Source organism: Alternaria infectoria, assembly GCF_024043175.1.
Source record: "Alternaria infectoria strain BMP 0036 chromosome Unknown scaffold_12, whole genome shotgun sequence".
Lineage (NCBI taxonomy): Eukaryota > Fungi > Ascomycota > Dothideomycetes > Pleosporales > Pleosporaceae > Alternaria > Alternaria infectoria.
In genome coordinates, this window is record NW_026250701.1 from 768927 (window position 1) to 793730 (window position 24804).

Below are 24804 nucleotides of genomic sequence, written 5' to 3' on the forward strand. Positions count from 1 at the left end.
CTCATGACAGAATGTACGCTGAGCCCTCGCTCTTTCCTCTTCCATCAACACTGACCTCGTAACGATGCCATGCAGGTCCCGAGTCAGTACAACGACCAACGGCGACTAGGCCTCACTAACGAGGCCGGACCGAATGCGGGATCGAAGTACTAGTAGCGCCGAGAGCAGGGGCAGCGTGGGGTTACAATATCGTGGACTACAAGTGGAGTCGCATTCGAGATCAGACGCTCACGATAAGTCGATCAGCCACGTGGGTATACACTTTGTCCCATTGGCTCGTCGACTGCTACATCTGCGACGATGGCAACGATACCAGAACTACCCTACGAACGAAAGAGAATCAGCAATCGAAGTTGAAGTGATTGGTCCGCTTTACTTACGAGAAAGAAGATATGTGTCGATGCCACTACCTTGAACCTGTGGCCATGAAGCTCGTCCTGTGAGTACTAGACAGAAGGACCAGAACGACCGAAGACCAAGCTCAACGCCGAGATGTTGTTCACCATAGCCCTTCTCATCTTCCTCAGTGTACGCCAACACCTTCAACACCATAAGGAACCTCCAACATCCTAACCGCGCACAGCCTGTACTTTACTTCCTCCTCCGCTCCCTCTACTACCTCACCCTCCACCCCCTTTCACGCTTTCCAGGCCCAAAACTCTGGGCCATCTCCCGCCTCCCCTGGCACTATGTCAACCTCCGCGGCGATCTCGCATGGCGCATCCGCGACATGCACATCTACTACAACAGCCCCGTGATACGCATCGCACCCGACGAGCTGTCCTACACCAGCAGCACAGCCTTGAAGAAGATCGACGGCTCGCCCCCGCCACGCGAGTTCCTGAAGTGTCTGGATGGCCGTGGTATCGCTCCTGCGGTCGTGAACGGACGTCGTAGTATCGTTACTGAGACGCCTGAGCGACATGCTGTGCTCCGGCGTGCGCTTCAGCCAGCGTTCAGTGAGCGCGCATTGCGGGATCAAGAAGATTTCTTTCGGGATCACACTGATCGGCTTATTTCTCAGTTACGGAAACCACAGTATCATGCTGTAGAGCAGAATATCCTCCGCTGGTTCAGCCTATTGAGTTTCGACATCATGAGCGACCTGGCCTTCGGACAACCCGCGGGCTGTCTCGACCGCGCCGATGAGCCCTGGCTTGACGTTATCGGATCGCGCGTCAAAAGCATTGTTTGGTATCAACTCGCTACGTACTACCATATCGAGTGGATACTCAAATGGACGGCACCCAAAGCGGCCATGGAGGCGCGGAAGCGGCATCAAACACTCACCCTCCAAAAGGTACAGCGACGGATTGATGAGGAGCGTACTGGCACCCGAAAAGGGAAGAGACGGGATTTCATGAGCTACATCCTTGGTAACGAGAGTGAGAATTTGAGTAACATGGATCTTTTTGGTATGGCGAGCGCGTTGATTGTGGCGGGCAGTAACACGACTACGTATACGATGAGCGCATTTGTCTTCTTCGTTTGTGGGCATTCGGACGCCTATAAGAAGGTTATTGCCGAGGTGCGGGGTAGGTTTGCGAGCGAAGAGGAGGTTAGCATGGTTGCTGCTGGTGAGCTGGTTTACTTGAAGGCCTGCATCGAGGAGTCGATGCGTATATCGCCGCCTACGCCATCAGCTTTGCCGCGCTGGGTTCCAGAGGGTGGAGAGGAGATAGATGGAAAATGGGTACCGGGAGGTGTAAGTATTTGTTCGCGTCTCGGCCGTGGCGAGTTTGTACTGACTAGTCGACCAACAGACAGCTGTAGGCATGCACAATCTCGCAGCCTGTCACGCTCCATGGAACTGGCACCGGCCTCTTGACTTTATCCCAGAGAGGTGGCTGCAGACGAAAGATGGGGAGTTTGCTCGTGATGAGCGAGGTGCATCTCGTCCTTTCTCCTATGGTAGACATGATTGCATTGGACAAACGTAAGATCTCTCTTTCCCTTTTCGGTATCGGTGGAACGATCGCTGACTTCATGGTTTTCCAGTATGGCTATGAATGAGATGAGACTGGCTTTGGCTAAGCTCTTCTGGAACTTTGACATCTCGCTCAGCCCAAACAGTGAGAAGTGGTGGATCACACAAAAGTCGTATTTGGTCTGGGAGAAGAAGCCGCTCATGGTCTCCATCAGGCCGAGGCGGTAGTCAGAACTTGATTGAGCATCTGTTGTATCAGCACGTAAATCTACAAGGCTATGCATACCGGCAGCGTCAGAACAGTGTACAGAACGCTTGCGTAGGCCTCATGACGGGCAAGTACGCCCTATACGGTGAATACCGTGAACACGGTGAACACGAGTGATGATGTGTGTGCGTGTATCAGACCCGGACATCGTTGATTTACCTCATGTGATTCGACAGCAGAAAGCCTGTCTTTCCGATAATATTTTTACCAAGCCAGGATGTTGGTTGCGCGTATTCCGTTGTACTCTTGGAGTGTAGACCAATTATGCGCGATGCGTTTGCAGTGGCACTTTACTCGGCCCGTTACACTTCGGCCCGAGCGTGTTGAAATTAGGATGGGGTCTACCGGTAGATCGTATTGATAGCAGTGGGCGCTCTTCGGCGCTCACATTCGAGTTAGACAGCGGCAAGTAAGATGGCCACTCCTTTGACCACGTGGTAGGCGGTCCAACAAATGAGTATGGAATGTTTACCACGGTCCACGGTGAGCAGCAACTTGGGGTAGTCACCTCTCTGCCGAGCTTACAATGGTCGAGAAATATCACCTTCTGTCGTACTCCCGACCATCTTCTCTCGTCAGCCATTTGGCGTGATTGAAACCAGCTTTGGTCTGAGCCATGGCGACACCAACCTCCATTGGCGATCACCCAAAGCGCGAGCTGAAGGTGCTATCATTGGGAATGACGCGTACTGGTGAGCTCCTCCAACGTTTGCTTTTGCTATCGTTACAGCCGTCGGGAGAAGCTGACTGAAGCGAGGGTAGGGTCGGCGTCCATTACTCAAGCTCTCGAGATTCTCGGATATCAAGGCGTGCACCACGGCATCCAGGCCATTAGTTCCCCAATTGAGTGGGAGTTCTTCAGCAAAGCATGCGACGCCTTCTACCCTTCGCTGCCGACCTACACAGGCGCGCCATTCACACGCGCCGATTGGGACGTTATCTTTGGGCCTTATGAGGCCGTCACCGACATGAGCTCGTTCTTCGCGACGCAGCTCATAGAAGCCTATCCCGAGGCGAAGCTAATCTTGGTGGAACGTGATATCGACGAGTGGTACGACAGTATGGAGGCGGCCATCTTCAGCACGACATGGGGGCTTCGCGCTGATCTCGTGATCAACGTACTGGGACCACTGTACGGTCTCAATGGCGGCAAGACGATTCGCAAGATCATGCTGGGCTTCTATGATGTGCGTAATGTGCATGAGATGCGGCGGGTTGCCAAGGATCGATATAGGAAACACTATGCAGAAATTCGTGCTGCGGTGCCTGCCGAGCGCTTGCTCGAGTTCCGCTTGGAGGATGGCTGGAAGCCGCTATGCGAGTTCCTCGAGAAAGAGGTACCAGAGGAGCCATTCCCTGTCAAGAACAAGAGAGACGAGCATGTGAAGCGGGTAAGGCAGAAGCAGGACATGTTTTTCAGACACGTTGCAACAAGGTTTGCCAAGAAGGCGATACCCTCCGCCTTGGGTGTCGGCGTTCTCGGTCTGGCTGTGTGGAAGAGCAGGTCTGGTGCGCGGTGGGCTGACATATTGAGCACTTTCAGGGAGACTTTGGCAAAGGCCTGGTGACGGGTTCCGATGGTTGTGTCGGCGAAGCGGCTGATCGGCAGAGTGGGACAGGGGAACGGTCGCGAAGGTTCTCTTGGGCAGACGTCAAGCTATCCGGGACGAAGCATCAAACCACATACGTGTAGTGTTTTTCGCACATCTTGCTTTCAAAGAGGCCAGTTTTACCTACAGGCAAATCCTTTCACATGTGCAAGTATGGTGACTGGTCGTGCACGGTGGGCAGGGTGCTTTGATCCGTCCTTCTGCTAGGCAGCTGTGAAGATTTGAAGCAGCGTGTTCACACTCGTGGCAAGAAGATTGAGGGTACGTTGCATATCGACCAAGGAGTCATCGAGGTGAATGGTGTTGGCGGTGCGGTGGAGCCAGTGTCTCGTGTAGATCTGTCTGCCTAGCGACTGGAAGACTACCGAAAGGACACCTGGAACTTGGGACAGACAACGAGGGCCGTGTCCGAGGTTACCGACGCAGCGACTCAGACTGGCTGGGGTTTTGCGCATGGAGGCAACGGCGATTTTGCAATGCCGATGAATTGATTCGCGACTTGAACGTCGAAATGGTAGAGCACCGAGGTTTCTAGGTGTTCGCGTTCGCTTAGAATGGAGGGGTAAATTGGCCTAGAGGCACGATAGCAGATAACGACGGAGCTGCGACTTCCCCATCATCGTCTGCACAAGAAGCTACTGTGGCCTATGGGTCTGCATAGCGCGGAGTCACACCTGCTACACGGGCGCAGTGAAAGCCCAGTGCTAGCGAATTACACGTGTCCTGTAGCCAGCTGCGTCAAACGCAGGTGAAATTGAGGCTGATGCGGGCGGTTGGGGCAAAGTGAACGGGCCATGGGCGAGGTGCGCGCTAGACCGTTTGCGGAGCAAGATCCTCGAGATCGCAAGGTGTTCTTTCGAAATACTTCCACGACGTGTCCATATAACAGTAGCCGCCCACCGCTACTTGCCCTTCCTCCTCCACTCACCTTGCAACTGCAACCACCGCAACTCGCCTTTTGTTTCTTTCTCAGCGATACCCGGAGAGCCCCGTCTACTCCACACACTGCGAGCTCCCAGAGAGTTACGCCCGCACTTGCACCTGGCATCTAGGCCATACCCCCAGTCTTGACGACTACACACACATCACAATGGCACGAAGCTCGCGGGGCGCCAACCAGCGCTCAACATGGTCCATTGCCTTCTACCTCCTCCTCGTCCTTGTCGGCGGTCTGATGCTGGCTAAGACAGCACACGCCCAGGACCAGGAGCCCATCAAGGAGGACGCCAATGGTGTCTCCGGCCCCGTCATCGGTATCGATCTGGGAACCACCTACTCTTGTGTCGGTATCATGAAGAACGGAAAGGTTGAGATCATCACCAACGACCAGGGTAAGTCTGCATGCTCGACCATCCCACACACCCAAACTGACATGTGTCCTCTCCAGGTAACCGTATCACACCTTCTTGGGTAGCCTTCACCGATGACGAGCGTCTTGTCGGAGACGCCGCCAAGAACCAGTTCGCCTCCAACCCCGAACGCACCATCTTCGATATCGTACGTACACTCCCGTATACCCTTGTTGCAAGGCTGGCATACTGACTGTGGAGCAGAAACGTCTCATCGGTCTCAAGTACAAGGAGAAGTCTGTTCAGAATGACATCAAGCACTTCCCCTTCAAGGTCGTCAACAAGAGCGGTCAACCCAAGGTTTCCGTTGCGGTTCACGGCGAGGAGAAGACCTTCACCCCCGAGGAGGTCTCCGCCATGGTTCTGGGCAAGATGAAGGAGGTGGCCGAGAGCTATCTTGGCGAGCCTGTCAAGAACGCCGTCGTTACCGTTCCCGCCTACTTCAACGACGCTCAGCGTGCCGCCACCAAGGACGCCGGAACTATCGCTGGTCTCAATGTTCTCCGTGTTGTGAACGAGCCCACCGCTGCCGCTCTGGCTTACGGCCTCGACAAGGTAAGACATCAGCATCCTCCGTTGAAGCAACTCAACTAACGCACCACAGACCGACCAGAAGGAACGCCAGGTCCTCGTCTACGATCTCGGTGGTGGTACTTTCGATGTTTCCATCCTCACTATCGAATCCGGCGTTTTTGAGGTCCTGTCTACCGCTGGTGACACTCATCTCGGTGGTGAAGATTTTGACAACCGTGTCATCAACTACTTCACCAAGAAGTACAACAAGGAGAACGACGTCGACATCACCAAGGACTCCAAGACCATGTCCAAGTTGAAGCGCGAGGTTGAGAAGGCCAAGCGTACTCTCTCTTCCCAGAAGACCACCAAGATCGAGATTGAGTCTTTCTTCAAGGGCAAGGACTTCTCTGAGACCCTCACCCGCGCCAAGTTCGAGGAGCTCAACAACGACCTCTTCAAGAAGACCCTTAAGCCCGTTGAACAGGTTCTCAAGGACGCCAAGATGAAGAAGAGCGAAATCGACGACATTGTTCTCGTTGGTGGTTCCACCCGTATTCCCAAGGTCCAGGCCATGCTAGAGGAGTACTTCGGAAAGAAGGCCCGCAAGGATGTCAACCCCGATGAGGCTGTCGCTTACGGCGCTGCTGTTCAGGGTGGTATTCTCACTGGTGACGCCGCCACCGGCGACGTCGTTCTCATGGATGTCAACCCTCTTACCCTCGGTATTGAGACCACTGGCGGTGTCATGACCACTCTTATCAAGCGTGGTACTATCATCCCCACCAAGAAGAGCCAGATCTTCTCCACCGCCGCCGACAACCAGCCCGTAGTCTTGATCCAGGTATTCGAAGGAGAGCGAGCCATGACAAAGGACAAGTAAGTGTCTACCGCGCCATTGCATGTCCACTACAAAGATCGATTCGCTAACCTATGTCTGCAGCAACCAACTTGGAAAGTTCGAGCTTACCAACATCCCTCCCGCGCCCCGTGGTGTTCCCCAGATTGAGGTCACTTTCGAGCTTGATGCCAACGGTATCCTCAAGGTCGGCGCTATCGACAAGGGCACTGGTAAGGGTGAATCCATCACCATCACCAACGACAAGGGCCGTCTCAGCAAGGAAGACATTGAGCGCATGGTTGAGGAGGCTGAGAAGTACGCCGAGGAAGACAAGGCCAACCGCGAGCGCATTGAGTCCCGCAACAAGCTCGAGAACTACGCCTACAGCCTCAAGAACCAGGTCAACGACGACGAGGGTCTTGGTGGCAAGATTGAGGAGGAGGACAAGGAGTCTCTCCTCGAGGCCGTCAAGGAGACCCAGGACTGGCTCGAGAGCAACGCCGCCGAGGCCGCCGCTGAGGACTTTGACGAGCAGTTCCAGAAGCTGTCCGACGTCGCCTACCCCATCACCTCCAAGCTCTACGGCGCTGGCGGCCCCGGTGGTGACGATGAGATGCCCGATGACCACGACGAGTTGTAGATGGTTGACTGTAGAGTCGCCATGTATGTTGCATCCTTCATGTCGTATTTTGGTTGCATTGGCACCCACGTGTATGAGTAGAAAAGCACTTTTCGCGCTGGGGACACCGCTTGCTTAGACGCACTCAGATATATGCGCAGTTTGCTTTACCAGTCATGGGCGTATTTACATGGAATGAAATACTTATGAGATCACTTCATCCTTTCAATGATGCCTGGTGTTGTTTGAATTCGTGTTACATGTTACTGCATACACCATGTTGAATGTTGATACGCGACTACTTCTTAGGACGATGTAGACTCCTAGGTGGGTATTAATGTAAGACACAGCTCGCATCCGTGCCGACTCAGGGTAGCAAATCTTGTGTCGAACAGCGTCGCTAAGCTTCAGTCGGATGTCTTCTTCAAGCGCTTCTCTTGCGTTCTTTGCGACAAGTCTTTTGGAACCAAGGCCTTTCTCAACGGACAACTCGACACAGATCGTCACAAGTCTGTGGTCGAAGATGGTGTGGACTATACTGCAAACCACCTACACATAACTACCAGGCCAAAGACGGCAATGTGCTTCACCGTCATCACTCGAGCGCGCGCCAGAAAAGGCGAACTGCTAATCTACCAGCAACGATGACGATGCGTATTTTCATTGTTTCTCGTGAATCCTGTGAATGTGGGTTTTGTGACGCGTTTGGATGAGTTCCAAGGTTCTTTTGTAGTCTCCTTGTCGTCCGTAGGGGCGGCTAGATCATGATACATAGGGTAGGAGCATCCACCACTCTAGAACATCTCTACTTACCAGGATCTAACTGTATGTGTACTACAAACTGCGACACAACATCTAGCCCGTGTCGTTCTGTTTGACAGCCGCTTCTAGAAGGCTCCTTCCTCGTGGTTCTCGTATTGCATGTGCCGCTTTACCCAGCTTAGCCTGCCAGGACAAAGGTCCGGTGAGCTGGTGTACCAACGAAATCGAGGTTCTAGAGGAATGTTGAACATTCGATAGTGTCATGCAATGTTCTCGTATCGTTTCGTGTACTTCAGTGAGGGGTTTCCCTTCTACGTTTTCTTTTTGCTAACGTGCATCGTGTCTTTGTTGCTCCTTCCTTACTCATAGTCTGCGTGTCGCGTGTGGAAAGAACATGCTCCAGGACTCTGCTGATGATCACGCCCATCAAATTACTCGATACTTACTCTTCCTTTCTCTTTCGTTGTCACGCGGGGTTCTTTCGTTTGGTGCCGTGGTTGCGCTTTCTCCTTGCGATCGTTCTTACTTCAACGTCTTTTCCGGCAGAACGTGGAGCGCCAGAGTTGTCTTTGGGGCGTCTGCCGTGCTTACAGCAAATCATTCACTCCAAGACAGTGTCGCGAGGTTTGATTCTTTGGTCGGGTGTTTGCGCTTCCTTTCTACGCACGTGTTGCGACTTCCTCCTTTTGACACCATGACTGCCGCGCTCGAAACACTGTGGCCTGGTCGTTCCTACCTTCAGTTGGATTTTTTCTGGTCATCGCTCTTCGACTTTCGCTTGCCGTCGCTGGATCAATCCTACACCTCGCCCAGAGAAAACGATAACACGCGCTGCGGGCAAACCTCCAGGGCTTGTTAATCACCGTGCTACCGTCACCAAAGATGCGGCACCCAACCAAAGGCACGCGCGATACACACCAACAGGTCGTTCGGAAACAGAATCGGGAGACGCGCGCAGTGTCGTCGCAGTCGATCGATCCACTGTTTGGTCGCCTTATCGCTCCATTAAGCCAGCGCTATGTTCTAATAGCCCAACGATGCATCGAAGCTACGAACAGACTACGCGGCCTCTGATTACAGCCACCTCCATATCCTGGACCACCCGAGATTTGGATCGTGAAGCGACAATCGCTCCACTTGTGCAGCAATAACGGCTATACATACCTACCCCAGGCAATACGCTCCATGGCCGGAAATTTGCTTGCGAAGTCCTGGTTTCTGGCCCTGGTCTAGGAACGCGACAACCTTGGGGATAGCAGCAAACGTTATGTCTGAGCGTCAATATTGGAGAACCAGGATAGTCCCGAACGGGAACCACGCCGATCGAAGCCCGCAATTAGACATGATGACGCGTGCAATATCGCGAGCTTCACGTTAGATGTCAATCAAGCAAGAAAGGTGATGTAGTTTTTATGGCTTTTGGAATTTGCGAGATACTAACAATAAACATTTACAAAATACACATAGACCGCTAAGAGCCGTGACGAGTAACGCGAATGGACCTGCGACCACTACCCAAAGTGCACGTGGGCATCTTGCCAGGCAACTAAGTCAAGATGACTGCCTAGGCAAGGAGACGTTCAGGTCGACAAGGTACAAAGGGGGAATATGGCGAAGAGTAATACACAAAATGACCCAAGGCGCAATCCAACTCCAAGCATGTTCATGTCGGAAGCGTTTAGGAGATGACAACCTTGACGGTCTCACCGTTCTGGCCCATGGAGCAACCACCACCGGTACCGGCCATGATTGGGTCGTAGCCACCACCGCCGCCACCGCTGGAGTTGCAGTTGAAGAGGTCGTAGTCGGAACCCTGCTCGCAGGTGTCCAGGCCGTTCTTGCACTTGAAGACACAGGTGTTCATGTCGGAGACGCACTTGGAGCCCTTGGAGCTAATGCTGTCACCGTTCATGTTGATGTTACGCGAAACATCGAAAGCACCCGAGGCACCGAAGGTGACCTCCCACCAGGTGTTGTTGATTTGGAAGCCGTCATCCTTGTAGCCGGGGAAGACGGGGGCGCAAGCGGAAGGGACACCCTCCTTCCAGGAGAGCTCGAGGGACTTGCCGGCGGGAATCTTGACTGAGATGTCGGGCTGGTTGGCCTTGACAGACATGCCAGAGTAGCCGAGTGCCCTCCAGCAGAACAGGAGCATGTCTTGATCGGAACGGTCGTTGATGAACTCGGCCTTCCACTTGCTGTCACCGCCAACCCAGATACCGTCCCACTGTGACTGCTTGTTCACACCCTTCTTGCAACCGAGCTCCTCGACCCAGTCTTGGACATCGTCGAAGATGGAGCTGACGAGTCCACCGATAGCGTCACCGACGTTGTCCAAAGCGTCGCCGAGGTCACCAAGAGGGTCGTTAGACTCTGCGGAGGTAGCGGCGGGCTTGGCGCTGGTGGTAGTGGGCTCCTGCTTGGTGGAGGAAGGCGTGGGCTCGGCCTGAGTCTTGTAGTCGGCAACCTCAGCGACCTTGGGGGCAGCCGCAGGAGCAGGAGTAGGAGTAGGGGTGGCGAAGACGGAGCTCCAGTCGACATCGCTCAGATCGTATGCGACCTTGCTCCAGTCAACTTCGTTGGCAGCGCTGCGCTTGACCTCACTGCAAAGAGTTAGCATCCTGGTTTCGTTGTCGACTCGAAGGTATTACTTACGCTTGACGGCGGGCGTGGAAGCTGGCGTGACGGTTGTGGAGGTTGGCGGCAGCAGCCTGGCCAACGACGATGGTGCTCAGCACCGCGGCGGAGGAGTAACGCATCGTGAAGTTGCGTAAGCGTGATTGAGTGAGGTAAGCGCTTGGTATTTATACTGCGGACAGGTCGTAACGTCGTTCAACGGCGTGTCGTGATGCGCTGGTAGTGGTTGGTCAACGAGTAGTTGAGGTATGAGTAATGAGTGACTGGGTGAGCTAGCTAGCAGGCGCAAGACGGGCGTGAAAGAGTGAACGCGCGAATTTGCCTTTTCAAAAAGAGGGACAATAGGTGGATTATATGTTGGGGTGAAGGAGGAAAAGGGAAACAAGCGGCCAGGCACAAAGGTAAGTGGCCCTTCAGCCGGGCTGCCCCCATCTCATCTCCTGGGAGACAGAAATGGACTAGCGCGCTGCGGACTATCCCCGTTACTAATTTAGTCAGGGCCAATTGCACCGGATGTTGCACCCCTGGATAGCGCGCGATCCTGACTTGGCTGGCGCTTCTCATTGGTGTGCCTGAGCCAGGCACAGTTGGCGCTCCGAGGTTTCAGCCGCTTTTGATCTCTCTTCGTCGCTTCATCGCCTGTCGCAGCCGCGTCCCCCTTGGCCAGACTCGCAAGCGGCAAGGAAGCAAAGAGTTGTCGCTCGACTTTCACAACGACAGTGCGCAATCCCAAGGCGCGGCACTCGACTCAGCACCCGCGGGCGACGTCGTGAAGGCCGCGCAATTGCGATCTACACAGAGTGGAACCCAAACAGCTGTGATTGGGGCAGCCGCCCGTGGATACTGACCCTCCAGATTCCAGAACGTTTTCCACACATCGGCGCCGCGTTGCCTGCGTGTTCCTGTCACACTCCGGCACGTGTTTTCACCCAACGAGTCTAGTCTCCGTCGCCCTGACGAGTCCACAACCTTCATCTATCACTGTCACTGCCGTGTGCAGACACAATGTACACTTCATTCAGCCGCGACAGTCTGTGAGCCGGACACGTCTTCCCCCTCGGCTATGCATGCGTAACTCTCCAACTCCGTCAGGGCATGCAGTCCTTCCGCAGGATCGTGACGCAACCGTCCACACGATGACTTTTTGCCTCGCCCATTTCCACATCTGCAGCCCACCTGCACCTAGGCAGGATTCTCTCCATTCACGGATCAGCAAGATGTGCCGATGCAACGTTTGTGGAGCCCCGGTGCCGTCAGCGGGACGATAAGGCTCTTTATCGCAACGTGGTAGCCGGTATATGCATGGTGAAAATCTGGAAGACTACCCACTGCTAGTACGGTGTACAGCGACACCGCCAGCCGTGACCAGAAAAGCCTCACACGACGTGGTGGGTCGCTGTTCGCTGGATCTTCCCTGTGACGCTCCTCCGAGCAGAAACGGACCGGTAAGCGAAAACCATGTGTACCTTCTGCTCATCGGCCGCTGGACCTTCTCTCATGGCCAGCGAGAGTAGTGACGCGGACGTTTTTGTGCTTCCATCATCTGTCTTGGTTCTTTCATGGTTGTGCTGCGTGTCGCCCTCGAAATTGTACATCTGGTCGAGCAACCTGCCCTTGCACAGAGCATCAACACAGCCTCTATGCGGCAACTGAGACATTGCGAAACCAAGAGCTACACTGGAACACTACTGCATGCGGACACCTTCTGTTCCTGCCGCCGTTCTCTAGGCGACACACATGCTCTCTAGTTCAGCCAGCCATACGATTACTATTATCTGCCGGACCGACAAGTCCTGCATTTGTCGCTCAAAACTTCCCATTGGCGGACATTACAACACTACCATCATGATTTTCCACACAAACCAATCATACGAAAAGCCCAATGTCCTGCGGAGCCGGCAACGAAAAGCTCATGCAACACGTTCGCAAGTGTTGCCCGCTTATCGATACCTACTCGGAGCCGGGTTGGTGTGACATCACTAGGTGTAAGACTACCAACAAGCGGATGTGTTCTAGACAACTACAGGTAATTTCGCTTGTGGAAGGGATTTGTGGTGCTGTGGAGCGGAGTTACCAGTCATACCTCGAGGTTGTATGCTCGACTGGCTGCGAGATGATGGGAAGAGTGCTTCCTGGCAGAATCTTCTTTTTGCGACTACACACCCGTTGACAGGGTATAAGCGATCAGAGGCCATAGAGACATGCGAGCGGGTGGAGATATCGGTCAGATCGGGCAGCAGGCATGCAACATGACGGACGTGGTATCTGGCTTCGAATCGAGGCGGAAGTGGCCATATCGATCGTAGTGATGACTCAATCATGTCGCCATGAGGCGGAATGTTGGAATTGCGGAACTCAATGTCCGCCCTACACACTTGCGTTGATTGCAAATATCGTCGTCCACAACAACAGCAACAACAACAATCTGCCATAGTCGCGGGGACCCATGTACCCACCCCTCAGCACCAGCGGTTCCCCCTCACCTCAAGGCACCCCTCACCCAACAATTCCAAACACAATCTCGCTACCACGCAAAAACCAAATGATACCAAGAACGCCCCAACGTCTTCTTCTGTCTAAGCCGCCGAAACACGTTCAAAGTCACCGAACGTTTCTGAGTACGCGCGTGCTAGTCTGGTCAGAAAAAGTCTGGATTGGCAGCGGGCGCGAAGTTGTGTTGGAGCGTGGTTCGGTCGGAGGAAGAGTCGGCACCATTGCGCTGGTGCGGATGTGGTGCCTGTCGATCAAACGCGTTCTCGGTTGGTGCTGTGGCTGCGTGCGCAGCGCAGGAGATCAGGTTTGCCGATCTGAGTGCCGGGCGGGCGTTGGGTGTCGCGGCGTCAAGAGTTCGCGGCACCAACAACACAACACAACAGTCATGCTTGATATTATGGCGATTATCTTATGCGCTGCATGCGACTGGTAATGTTGATGTCGTGGAAAGTGTTGCGACGTCGTGGCAGCGATGAGAAAGGCATCTGACATGTCGACGGTGCTGAGGCACAGCCCACAGCGTTCGCCAGGCAGCATACATTACCCTACCACAACGTCCATCTCGCTCGCAACACCTGTCAAAACATGTCATTCGGCCAACTAACCTCATACTACAGTTTCCGTTCACCTTAGTCACACGTGGTCGGTTGGTCAAACAGACTCTAGAGAAGTTCTAACCTCGCAGTTCCCGTCCGTCGCTCGCGAGACGCGCAATGCCGACCCTCGGTCCCCGAGCTATCCACACGTTCGCAGAAGCGCGCACACAGCGTGGCTGAAACCGATTACCTGCATCTACGCGTAGTGTACCACGCGAGACCAACACGCTTCTTCGCTATCTTATCGTCCACGTTTCGCGCGGCGCGTCCCCGCCACTGGCACCGCCGTCACTAGCAGAAACAAAAGAGAAGGGAAATGTGAAACTTGCATGTGAACATACATGCCAATCGTTCAGTTCATATGCGGCCCCACTCGGAGTTCTACACTTCTTCGTATTCAGTGTCGCGAAAGCCTAGGTATGCAGGTTGGACATCTCCCGAGCGCCGCGTAGCGTTGGAGGCCGCTGACAAGTCGAGTTTGTCGCTGGTATATGCGACGGACAATGCGGCTAGGGAGGAAGTTGATGTTGCAGCGCTGTTCAGGGTCTGAACACATGAGTTTGGTGGTACACTTGCACCGGTAACGGTACGCTTGAACAGATTAGGAAGGAAGAGAGGCATGGACGGAGGTAGCTAGGTATTAGAAGTATGATCATTCGCTGTCAACCACGTAGGTCCCAGATGGTATATGGACACGGGAGGAGAGCGTAAGTTGGCGGTGAGGATTAGATGCAGCTGTTCTGTATCGTTTACTAGGTTCAGGTATGTCGGTGTACGTACAGGTCAGTCACGGATGGGTAAGAGTTTGCATGCCGTTTCTCTCTCCTACTTTGAGGAGAGGGAAGACATATGGTATGATCAATGTGTACTGATCACGTAGTACGTTTGGTTGGAAATATGGCATAGGTATGTTCATGTCGACATGTTATCGCGGCTGCCGCACTACCTTCCATCATCCATCCTCTATCTAGCTACCCTGAAAACCAACCCGGGCATCTCCTTGACCGCGCTACCCTATCATGTTCAATCGCGTACATTAAGTCTCGTGGGAATACTCATGCATATCGAACAAGTCTATTGACATAAACGTAGATCATCAACCATCTCAACAGCCTCAACGTCCCTCAGAACGCCGCTCAACACGTTGATCAGGCATGTGACAGGAAGCTAACGCACATCTAGACGCTTGAACCCACGAAGTTTGCATATGCATCGGCCTGAGCCGCTGCGAACCATTCCTGGATGCGTGGCAGCTAAAAGCTGCTTTTTCCGCGCACATGCTTTTTTCTTCCCACGAAACCCGAGATACGGGTTCAACGGGTGTGTCAGATGTGATTTGCGTGTTTCATGGTTTGTATAGTGATACATATACGGAAAAGAAGACATGCTTGAGACGGAGAGGCGATGGAGGCGTGGTGGTGAGATCCTGGTTTGATTTGAAACCGCACATCAACACTACTAACACAATGCTTCAGCAGCTACTTTAGCATATTTGATATGCATAGCGGTAGGTGTGTGGCGAGTGAACACCAACAGACATGAACGCATCTCAAAGGTATGCGTCAGGGAAGTGACAGTACATTGATAGTAGTTCATAAAACGAGTGTAGTGCCAAAAGATTGTACCCAAGAAGTATAAGCTTTTGGCGAGTAGTCAACGAACATCGACCCTATCACCATCTCAATAGCAACATCCTCCACATACCGCCATAAGTACAGTCAATCCCCTAACCCTGGGCCTCAGTGAGGATCAGCTTCAAGTCCTACACGCATCCATTAGCACACTTCTCACATCTCACTTCCTTCTCCCAACTTACACAGCCCCCATCAGCAGGAGCGCACTGCGTCCCCCCAATACTAGCCAACTGACAGTTGGAAACCTCGAAACGATTGTATATCTTGTCGCTCTTGCGGAATAGATCAATGGCAACGGAACCAGGTCCATTCTGCTCGTAGACCCAAGTTGCCTGGTAGTCGTCATCCAGGTCTACATTACCCCCGTTCTTCAGGTCGAAGTTTTGCTTGCATGTCCCAGCAAAACCCACTGTTCCGTAGGCGCCCAGGGAATCTTGGTCGCCGACGATGAAGTTGCAGACGGGGATGCAGCAGCCTCCGGGGCAGCCGCCGAAGGTACCGCCGTCGTCGAGGCTCACTTGAGCTTGGGTCTGAGGTCGATGTTAGTCTTGCTTTGGTTTGGTGTGAGAGTATTGGGAAGAGGGGTGTGTACTGTGGCGAGGAGGGCGAACAAGGTCAGACTGATGGATCGGATGGAAGGCATATTGATGTTTCTTGTGAGTCCGATGGCTGTTGTTGATGCTGTGAGTGATGCATATTGGGAGGTTTGAAGCAGATACTTATATCCGCTCAACCAGGTTTCAGTCGTCCGTTGTTCGTCAGTCTATCTCCGAGCAATTGTTCGAGAGTCAAGATACCTTGGCATTTCTCCACTGTAATTGTTGAACGGTAAACGCGTACGGTAGTTTTGGGATAGATCAGAGGGCGATTGCTTATAGTAGTCCTAAACCGAACAATAAGGCGATTGATTATGGTCATCTTTGGCTAGACGACGGGGCGACTGCTCATTATGTCTCGCTACTTCGGTTAATGTCGACTTTGTGTTTACTGCATGGACCATGAGCATTGCTTTACGTAGTATGCTAATTCACCAAGGGCTATAGTATGACAGCTCTGAGTCACGTCAATCCATGAGTATCGAATGGCAGCCAAGTTAGTCCTCAACCGATCGAGATAATTGTGTTGAGAGAAGGGACGCCATCTTGGAGCACCCTGTCGACTCTGATCGAACCGTAGCAGACTTGAATGGTCCAATCGCAGAATGACTAGACTACGAGCCTTCTCCGGCTTTGCGAGCGCTATGTCTCAATCACGCTAATTCCCTAGATCGAATGATCTGGACTTTGCACCGAAATCCTGTTGTACAGGCGCAGCGGCTGTGGCGAAGCGATTCGCAGTATCTTCACCCTGGCAATACACAAGAACGTTGTAGTTACAACAGACGGAAATGTCAATTTAGCAAATGATTGAAATAGCAGGATAGACTGTGTGCTTGCCGTTGTGTTGCCTCAAGATCACATAACGTTTCATCACGCCGCGACTTCTTTGGACATTGTGTACGCGTACCTAGTTGACCCGCTCGCCTGGCTTCCCACAGAACTTTGTATTCGTTCTCTCTGACTTGCAGTAACCGTCATATCGCAAATTGTTCGGGAGCTTGAACGTGCTTGGAGCGTAAGCTTTCGTTTGCTCAACGGATTCTGATATGTCGCAGTAGTTATTCTTCCCAGGACAATCGCCCTGTGGGTCGCGCTTAGTAGCCTTGCATGAGGGCAGACAGGCTGGGACATCTTTTAGTCCGCCGGGGCAAGCCAGCCTCATATAATCACAATGGCAGCCTTGACTACAGGGCGCGTAAGGCTCACCAGCTTTCCTTTTGTTCTCGTCACGGCCGTCGAGAATCGCAAACGTCATGTTATTAGCGATGGGCGGTGGTGAGAAGTCGTAGACTGCAAGTGCGGCTGGTCTGGCTGATGGGGGCGGTTTGGCCGATGTCTTATTGCGGGCCGTCGGGTATCCTGTGGAATCCTGAACACAAAGAGTCTGGTCATCCCATGTTGCACGGGCTGTGTAGTCCCAAAGTTGAGTCATGTTGTAGATCGTCTCCAGCGTGTAGTATATACGACAATCGGCAGCTTGGTATTGGAATTGAAGGGGTGTGAATTCTGTGCCACGCACTTGATTCCTGATTGTGAAACCGGCGTAGTTGATCCATATTCCTGTATCCGTTCGGTCGGGCAGTTGCGAAACGACTTCGGGCTTTTCGACAGGCGAATCCTCTAGTCCTTCGTCAAAATCGAAATCAAGGGCGTCGGCAGAGTATGCGGCAGCGCCGCGAGTGCCGCCGACTGCTTGCATCGGGCCGGGCTTAGGCTGACCGCCAACGACAATGGTTTTGACTCCGGCTTCGTGGGTCATGAACTCGACAAAGACAGCGCACGCAGACGCACAGAGACCGTCAGTCAGGATGACAATTTGTTCAGGAGCCCAAGGTGGTGATGTGTTGGTTATCGGGTCGCTTGGATCGTATCCGTATGGTAAGTCGCCAAAGGCGGAATAGTCGAAACTCTCATCAGACAAATTGTACTGTTGACTTCTCGAGAATTTGTCTCCATTGCTGGCCTCTGGGCCGTAAAATTCATCCCAAGATGAGAAAGAGTTCCCAGTAGCGGCGTTGATACGATTGGTCACGATCCACTCGCTCGACGCCCAACTGTAGGAATCTGCCTGGTCGCGGCCTGACCGGTCCCACCACTCGGTGTAGGCTTCACCGAGAGAATCGCTCAATTCATGGCTGCGTTGGCGGCTTGCACCATTGGGCTCGAGATTCGGAAAGAACTGCTTGAATGTATCGTAGGCGAGAAACACGAGACCTCCAGAGTTCTGTTGCAGATCGATAATGACACGGGAAGCCTGGCTTTTTGATGCGTTGCCGATAAAGTCGCTAATCGCTAGGCGAAAGTTGGACGTATCGATACCATTTTGATAGAATGAGGGTATGCTAAGGATGGCGGTGGACGCTCCATCCAACATATAGCTAGATACAATACCTCCTCCTATGACAGAAAGATCGGCTTGGACGGTCATGGGATTATTCGGGTATGCGGCAAAGCTGTCCATGCACCAGTTTTGGTTCGATAGGGCTCCTTCGATACAATAATTCTCCAGTTCTGCTGTGAAGTTGAAAGTACTAACGCTGTCGTCCGTTGAAGGGAAAAACTTGTCTTCGAGGGTTGGCCACCACTCTTCGCCTTCACGATAGCTTTCTGGCAGGAATCCGAGAACAAAGTAGTTGTAAAAATCGCCACCAGTGGTAAGAGGTCCTGTTTCCTTACAGTCGACGCAAACGGCCCACCAAATGGTCTCGACTACAGTGGTATTCTGGAGGGTGAAGTTGAGCGCATCGGAAAATAGTCCATTCCCGGGGTAAAGCGTTGCCGATTGGAATGTACTCGGAAGACCCTGGATATTGAGCGCAGGGCTGTTCATTATCGCGTTCCAGTCGGCATGTGGTTCCAAGAAGCCTTGAGAGTTCTGTTCGGCAAAGAGTTCCAGATATTCGATAACGTCGACCCCGTTGATATGGGTCACAGGCGACGCTTTGTATTCGTTGATTGCCCAAGCCTCGTACAGGTCCTGATCAAGGTAGATCTCCGGGGCTTGCTTGCCGTCAATCGACGCACTTACAAGACCAAATGAGGCGACGAAAGAGAATGCTGACAAAGCTCCGGCATTGAGAATGACGTGCGTGTCACGAAGCTGGTTTATCAAGAGCTGAATCTGTGCTTCAAACTCATATTGGTTGTTGTAAACAGCCGCAGTCACGTTCTGCTTTATCTCGTCTAAAGCTTTGTCGACGTCGAATGGTGCTCGTTGGTAGCCCGCGGGTGGCTCTTTGAGATATCCCAGTGTAGACTGGAATTGTAAAGTCATGTTGTAGTAATCGAGAAAGCGCATTGCAACGGCTGAGTTGAAGGGGATACTCTGCAAGCACTCGAACACCCATGACGCCTGGAAGAGTGTATAATCTTTGTCATTGATTAGTCAAAGTGTTCCTTCCAATCGCATAACGTAGTACTGACTGTTGTTTACAGCGACAATGATATCTCCGCATGCAGTAGAGACAGCTTCCGAAGAAGCTATAGGAGGCTCAACTTGCCGAGGGGCGAAAGAGCCCTTCAGAGGGTTTGCCCATCCGTATGCCAATAGGCACGATATCGCCAGGAGCTTAACGAGAGACATGACGCGTGACTAGAAATCAGTAACCAAAGCGGGTTGTCGCGTCAGTAGCTAGAGTGGGTCTCCTCGACTTTTTAACTTGGGTGATCACATCTTGTGTAACTCTGTGGGGACCATTGGCAGGGATCTCAACTTGTAGCGATGGTTTGCGCAGCCTCAACGGGGACTCCATAAAATTGGAATAGTACAGGAACGGTAAGCAGCCAGCGACTGCTATCGAACGAATGAGCACTTGCTCCTGCCAAGGCACGAAGCCACCGATTGCCACGGGCATAGTGAACGGGAAACTGCAGGGGGTTAACCAGATCCTGAGATAATTTAAGCCTTTCCCGGGATTGCGCTAGAGGCTTGTTAGTCGATTTGTCGGTTGATGCGTGAAGTACAAAGCAGTCATCTTGCATATCAGCCGCACTTGGCCCCCAGACCACCTTTTTTGCCCGTCCCACGCGGTAAAAGGAGTCGGTAGGCTGTAAAGAGATACTGATCCCTGATTCGATATATCCGAGGTCGATGGGAAGCTGGCTACGAGTTTGCATAGCCCTGTTGCTAGCTGAAGGCCCAAACGGTAGACGAAAGCTGGGTAATAGAAGCCCCTCGTCCGCGCTGGAGTTCGGCAAGCAAACAAAGCCCAGATCGGCACCTATAGAAATAATCGTGAGCGCAGCAGAGGCGCACGTCTAGTGCGACGAAAGTTCGTCCAGTCGTGAGCGGAACTGTCTCGGACGGGAGAGGGTTGAAGAAGGCAAAAGTGGACAGTAGAGAAGATGCAGCGAGTTCGCGAACTAGGCGGATGTTTGCCTCGAACAAGAAAGTGCTGTATACAGTCGACCAACGCAGCGTTACATTGTACGACGTGCCGGCTGACACTCAGGTTGTGTGGAGGTGGAGGACGATGTGTATTTGTGGATTACGCGCCAGGCTAATTGACCGGTTGCATGACATAAGCCAAGTGCACGGACATAGATGGAGCGGGGGCCGACCCACTGGAACCCGTCGTTCGTCCTGACCCCCAAAAGCAACAGCTGCAGCCTTCAAACAACAGTATCAATGGATGGCAATTTCCGTGCGAATGCATCTGCAATTTCGTGGCGCCTACGACAATGTCGGACGCCGCAGCTGGAGACATCCCAGATCCTTTTGCGCCACAAACTCACGTACCACACTCAGCCTTGAGCCGAAACACGCTACATGGCAGCGGATATGATCCCACCTTATTCGACGAGTTTTTCGCGTCCCCAGCCTTCTGTGCATGGTCTTCAGGTAGTAGGTCATGGCAACTTCACTGCTATGGAGAGCCTGGGTGTGGCAAAGTAAGCTCTCAGGGATCTGACAGAGGACTTTGCTTACCGTGACAGACGACTGTAGCTGCTTTCGCTGCCAATCGTCTGCCATCTGGCATAAACGGGACCAAAACTGCTGTCGCATCTGTCTCCATCACTCAACATGTGTGGTCGACATCATTGGTGTTCATCGAGGATCTTTTTCAGTTCATATACTCAGAACTCGGCAATGAACCCAACGCGGAGTATGAAGCATATCAGCGCGCATGTCGCTCCGGTGATCCTGGAACCGAGCGCATTGAGAAGCTGATCGGAGCTTTACAGAGCTTTGCCTCCGGTGCTTGCAAGTTCCTCATTCTCGACGGATACGATCGCATCAACGAAGCATTACAGTCGATTGTCGATACACACTTATCCGCTCTGGAACCCAGCGGCTTCAAGGTGATGATCACGCGAAGGGTTCCAGCGTTCTCTATGTCCATCAATCCATATTGCGACGAATGCAAGCAGGACTACCTGGAGCTCTGGTGGGAATGTTCACATTGCAACGAGTTCGATCTGTGTTATGACTGTGAAAAGAAGAAACAGCTGGAAGAACCTCACATATGCCCAGTGAATGGTTTCAAAGAACCTTATCAGCACGTCAGCATTAAGTTGGGTCACTTCAACATGGAGCGCTTGCTCGAAGAAAGACTGAGCATGCACTATCGCGATATTCACTCCGAGAACACGATTCGCATTATTAAGTATATTGGCCCAAAAGCTGGTGGCAACGTAACACTCGCGTTGTTATATCTGGAAGACATCTTTACCCGCGACCAGATCGATACCTTCAGCATAGATCGAGTTGACGACAGGCTGCCCAGGGACGTCATTGCTTATTTTGACACCGAGATGAACTTCATCGAACGCAAAATGGAACCCGAGCGCCTGCCTCCGATATATGCAATTGGTGCCGCTGCAGATCATTCGCATGGAATTTCTCTGGAAGCTCTAGAACAGTGTATACGCCTTGCCCAGATCACTTGTTCAAGTTTAGATTATCCCAGGTCTGTTGAAGACGTCTTCACCGCAGCAAATGGATGGCTTACAGATCCACGCACTGGAGACCGAAAGGTGGATATATGCTGCAAACCCGCCTTCTCTACATACGTGAAAGAGAAGTACAATGATTCGCTAGAACGGGCGAGGCACCATGTCAAATTCACGGCAGGAGAAAGGTCTGGTGCTACTCCATTACATCAGTTCCACGAGACATCCTCATCGGACGAGACACCTGATCTCTTAGGAAGCACATTCGACACATTAGCAAGTGACAGGCCTCCCCCGACACCGCTCATGAGTCTCGAAGATGGCCTTCGTATCCGTGAGCTGGAAGGCACCTTTGGCCAGGCATCATTCCTCGACAAGGGCGAAGGCTTAGTTCAATCGCCGCCTAGAATCAACAGCGCTGAATATGTACCGAAAGCGTCTCAGGGCATATCCCCGCGCCATAAGCCTGAAGGAAAAGTCACGCAACCAAAGCCAGCTCCAGCGCAGTTGCCAGTGAGACTGTGCGACTTTTGCGTCAGCAATGTATTGGAGTGCGATGCATCCTCCGGGCAACATCGTCTCTCAATGAGTGGTACACAAGATTCTTTGTACCAATGCACAATTTGCAGTTCGCTCTACGCCAACATGGAGGACTTCACATTGAACGCCGAAAACTGGCCGTTGTATCACTGGACTCTGCGAGCACTACCACGCGGCAGAGAGTTACAAGGATCGATGATGTTACGGTTTCGGTCTTCTCACCCGAACCTCCCAACCAAGGCTTTCCGGTTACTACCAAGAACCGATCTGTATGTGTCTAAAATGGAGGATTTACAAGAAACGACAGATCCGGAACTCAGTGGCGGGGTTCAAATAAAGACATGGATGGACACTTGTATGCGCGATCATCAAAACTGCAGCAAATCCTGGCACGACCAGCGATCCAAGCTCTCCTTCCTACCGACACGACTTCTGGATGTTGACACTGGAGATGACAACATCATCCGCTTAATTGATATCAAAACAACGAAAATCAAGGGCCCTTACTGCACGTTGAGCCACGCGTGGGGACCACGAGAGAAGTCATTCCTCACTACGACCGTGTGGAACATGGCGAAGCATCTGATCACAGGTATCTCCCTGGATGAGCTTCCAGACAACTTCCGAGAAGCGATACAGGTGACCCGCTTCTTGAAGGTGCGGTACATCTGGATCGATAGTCTTGCAATCGTTCAGGAACCTTTCGGCGACTTTGCAAAAGAGGCCGATCTCATGCATAGGGTGTATCGGTACTCGCATTGTAACATCGTTGCAGCAGACTCAAAGGATGCATACGGCGGCCTTTTCAGGGAACGTATACCTCGCCAAATCCTTCCGGTACAATACCAAGGTACAGATGCGCGTCACCATTTGGGGGAGAAGGCCTGGACGATTGTTCCGGCGGATCTCTGGGAGAAGGAACTTCTGAGCTCCTCCATATATGGCCGTGCATGGGTCTTCCAAGGTAAGCAGAGCCCATGATCAGGCCATCTAGACTCACCAGAAGCTGACCTTGAACGATTGATAGAACGCATTCTCTCTCCTCGCATCCTCCACTTCACAAAGCGTCAAATATTTTGGGACTGCGGCACGCTCTCAGCCTGCGAAGTATTCCCAAAAGGACTTCCCTTTCCTCTCGACCACAAAGCGAGCACAGATCGACACTGGAGAGGACGGCTAGCCAGAAGCACCGTCTCATCGAACGCCTTGGTCGGCGTCATCGACAACGAAAGCTCCTATACTTTCTGGATGTCCGCAGTTCAAAACTACACGGAATGCGAGCTGACCAATCAAGGCGACAAGACGATCGCAATCTGGAGTATCGCAAAACTGTTACGCGATTTTATGAGCGAGCAATACGCTGTGGGTATGTGGTCTGGAGCGCTCGAGGAGCAACTGACTTGGAGAGTGCGAGATACAAAATCGTGTAAGAGGATATCGGAGCTCGATGTCAATATCCCCAGCTGGTCATGGGCAAGTATCAAAGGTGCTGTTGTGCCTCAACACCGACTGGCCATACGATCATACAAAATTACAGATCATGATGAAGCTGTCGTTAGGTTTGCGGTCAAAGAAGAGACCAGACAAGGCGACAAGGAACCCATATTAGAGAGCAGAACACTGGCACTGAAGGCCCACATCAACTTTGGGCGACTCGTCAGAGGGCAAGAAGACCAATACCGTCTCCATTTCCCGAGCAAGATCTCTACCGACACCGTTGAAGTAGATGTCTTCCTCGACACTCCACGAGCGACTACATGCATCGACCCAAAACACTGCGCATTTGTCATCCTCGCCGCATCCGCCACTCCAAACACCACCAACACCCCCCAAGCGCGCCAGACGTACTCCGGCGTAGGTCTCCTCCTCATCCCACACTCTACCTGGTTCGCCGAGCAGGAAAAGCTGTACCAAGAATACAAAAACGCACTAGCAGGCGTAGAGCCGTCTCGAGAACAAAGATGGCGCCTAGATGCCTTCGAGAAACTCATGTTGCAGCCGCCAGAGCGAGTCATGAAGATGGGAGGAAATATTGGAAGCGTGTATCGGCGGATGGGAGCGCTGCAGTTTCGCGATATGGATGAGCGGGCTTTCAATGAGATGACGGATGCCAGGCATCGGGAGGATATCTGGTTGGAGTGAAGCGAAAATCTCGATATGAGTATGCACAAGTTTTCATTGCTTTCAACGAATTGCAAAAGAAGTGGGTATATAATACACGTATGCGCGCCTCTCCCAGCGCAGACAGTCCTCACTTTTGAGGGTGATGTAACTCAACCACGCTACCTATACATGTCTAAGCCAAAGCCTAGATCCCATCTCCTCATCCCCTCATCTATCACAAGAGACAAGCCCCTCCTCCACATAACCAGATAAATCATTCCACCAAGTTATCATCCAACCAAATCCTCCAGGTGAACGCGTAAAAAACAAAGAGAGCGAAAGGACGTCCGAGGCCAGCCATGCGGGTGGGGGTATCTCGAAACCAAGCTAAAGAGCGAAAGTGGAAAACAGAACAAAGGTC

General features: G+C 52.5%; 7 protein-coding genes across 7 annotated transcripts; 4 read left to right on the forward strand and 3 right to left on the reverse strand.

Annotated features, from left to right (window-relative positions):
- Positions 1 to 492: 492 nt before the first annotated feature.
- On the forward strand, positions 493 to 2155 carry ALT1 (alanine transaminase; the record flags this gene model as incomplete). Its single annotated transcript, XM_051498840.1, has 4 exons — positions 493 to 497; positions 556 to 1705; positions 1764 to 1936; positions 1999 to 2155. 4 exons carry the CDS (start codon positions 493 to 495, stop codon positions 2153 to 2155), a joined length of 1485 nt encoding a protein of 494 aa, XP_051351114.1.
- Positions 2156 to 2811: 656 nt separating this feature from the next.
- On the forward strand, positions 2812 to 3763 carry J4E92_007478 (uncharacterized protein; the record flags this gene model as incomplete). The annotated part of the gene is made up of 2 exons (XM_051498841.1): positions 2812 to 2887; positions 2958 to 3763. The coding sequence occupies 2 exons, from the start codon at positions 2812 to 2814 to the stop codon at positions 3761 to 3763; spliced, it is 882 nt and encodes a 293-aa protein (XP_051351115.1).
- A 1132-nt stretch (positions 3764 to 4895) lies between these two features.
- On the forward strand, positions 4896 to 7148 carry J4E92_007479 (uncharacterized protein; the record flags this gene model as incomplete). The annotated part of the gene is made up of 5 exons (XM_051498842.1): positions 4896 to 5136; positions 5193 to 5302; positions 5359 to 5709; positions 5759 to 6546; positions 6611 to 7148. The coding sequence occupies 5 exons, from the start codon at positions 4896 to 4898 to the stop codon at positions 7146 to 7148; spliced, it is 2028 nt and encodes a 675-aa protein (XP_051351116.1).
- A 2419-nt stretch (positions 7149 to 9567) lies between these two features.
- Positions 9568 to 10648, reverse strand: J4E92_007480 (uncharacterized protein; the record flags this gene model as incomplete). Its single annotated transcript, XM_051498843.1, has 2 exons — positions 9568 to 10492; positions 10545 to 10648. The coding sequence occupies 2 exons, from the start codon at positions 10646 to 10648 to the stop codon at positions 9568 to 9570; spliced, it is 1029 nt and encodes a 342-aa protein (XP_051351117.1).
- Positions 10649 to 15377: 4729 nt separating this feature from the next.
- J4E92_007481 (uncharacterized protein) lies at positions 15378 to 15892 on the reverse strand (the record flags this gene model as incomplete). The annotated part of the gene is made up of 2 exons (XM_051498844.1): positions 15378 to 15779; positions 15842 to 15892. The coding sequence occupies 2 exons, from the start codon at positions 15890 to 15892 to the stop codon at positions 15378 to 15380; spliced, it is 453 nt and encodes a 150-aa protein (XP_051351118.1).
- Positions 15893 to 16755: 863 nt separating this feature from the next.
- J4E92_007482 (uncharacterized protein) lies at positions 16756 to 19122 on the reverse strand (the record flags this gene model as incomplete). The annotated part of the gene is made up of 1 exon (XM_051498845.1): positions 16756 to 19122. The coding sequence occupies one exon, from the start codon at positions 19120 to 19122 to the stop codon at positions 16756 to 16758; it is 2367 nt and encodes a 788-aa protein (XP_051351119.1).
- A 1593-nt stretch (positions 19123 to 20715) lies between these two features.
- J4E92_007483 (uncharacterized protein) lies at positions 20716 to 24422 on the forward strand (the record flags this gene model as incomplete). Its single annotated transcript, XM_051498846.1, has 3 exons — positions 20716 to 20730; positions 20784 to 23244; positions 23575 to 24422. The coding sequence occupies 3 exons, from the start codon at positions 20716 to 20718 to the stop codon at positions 24420 to 24422; spliced, it is 3324 nt and encodes a 1107-aa protein (XP_051351120.1).
- Positions 24423 to 24804: the final 382 nt, after the last annotated feature.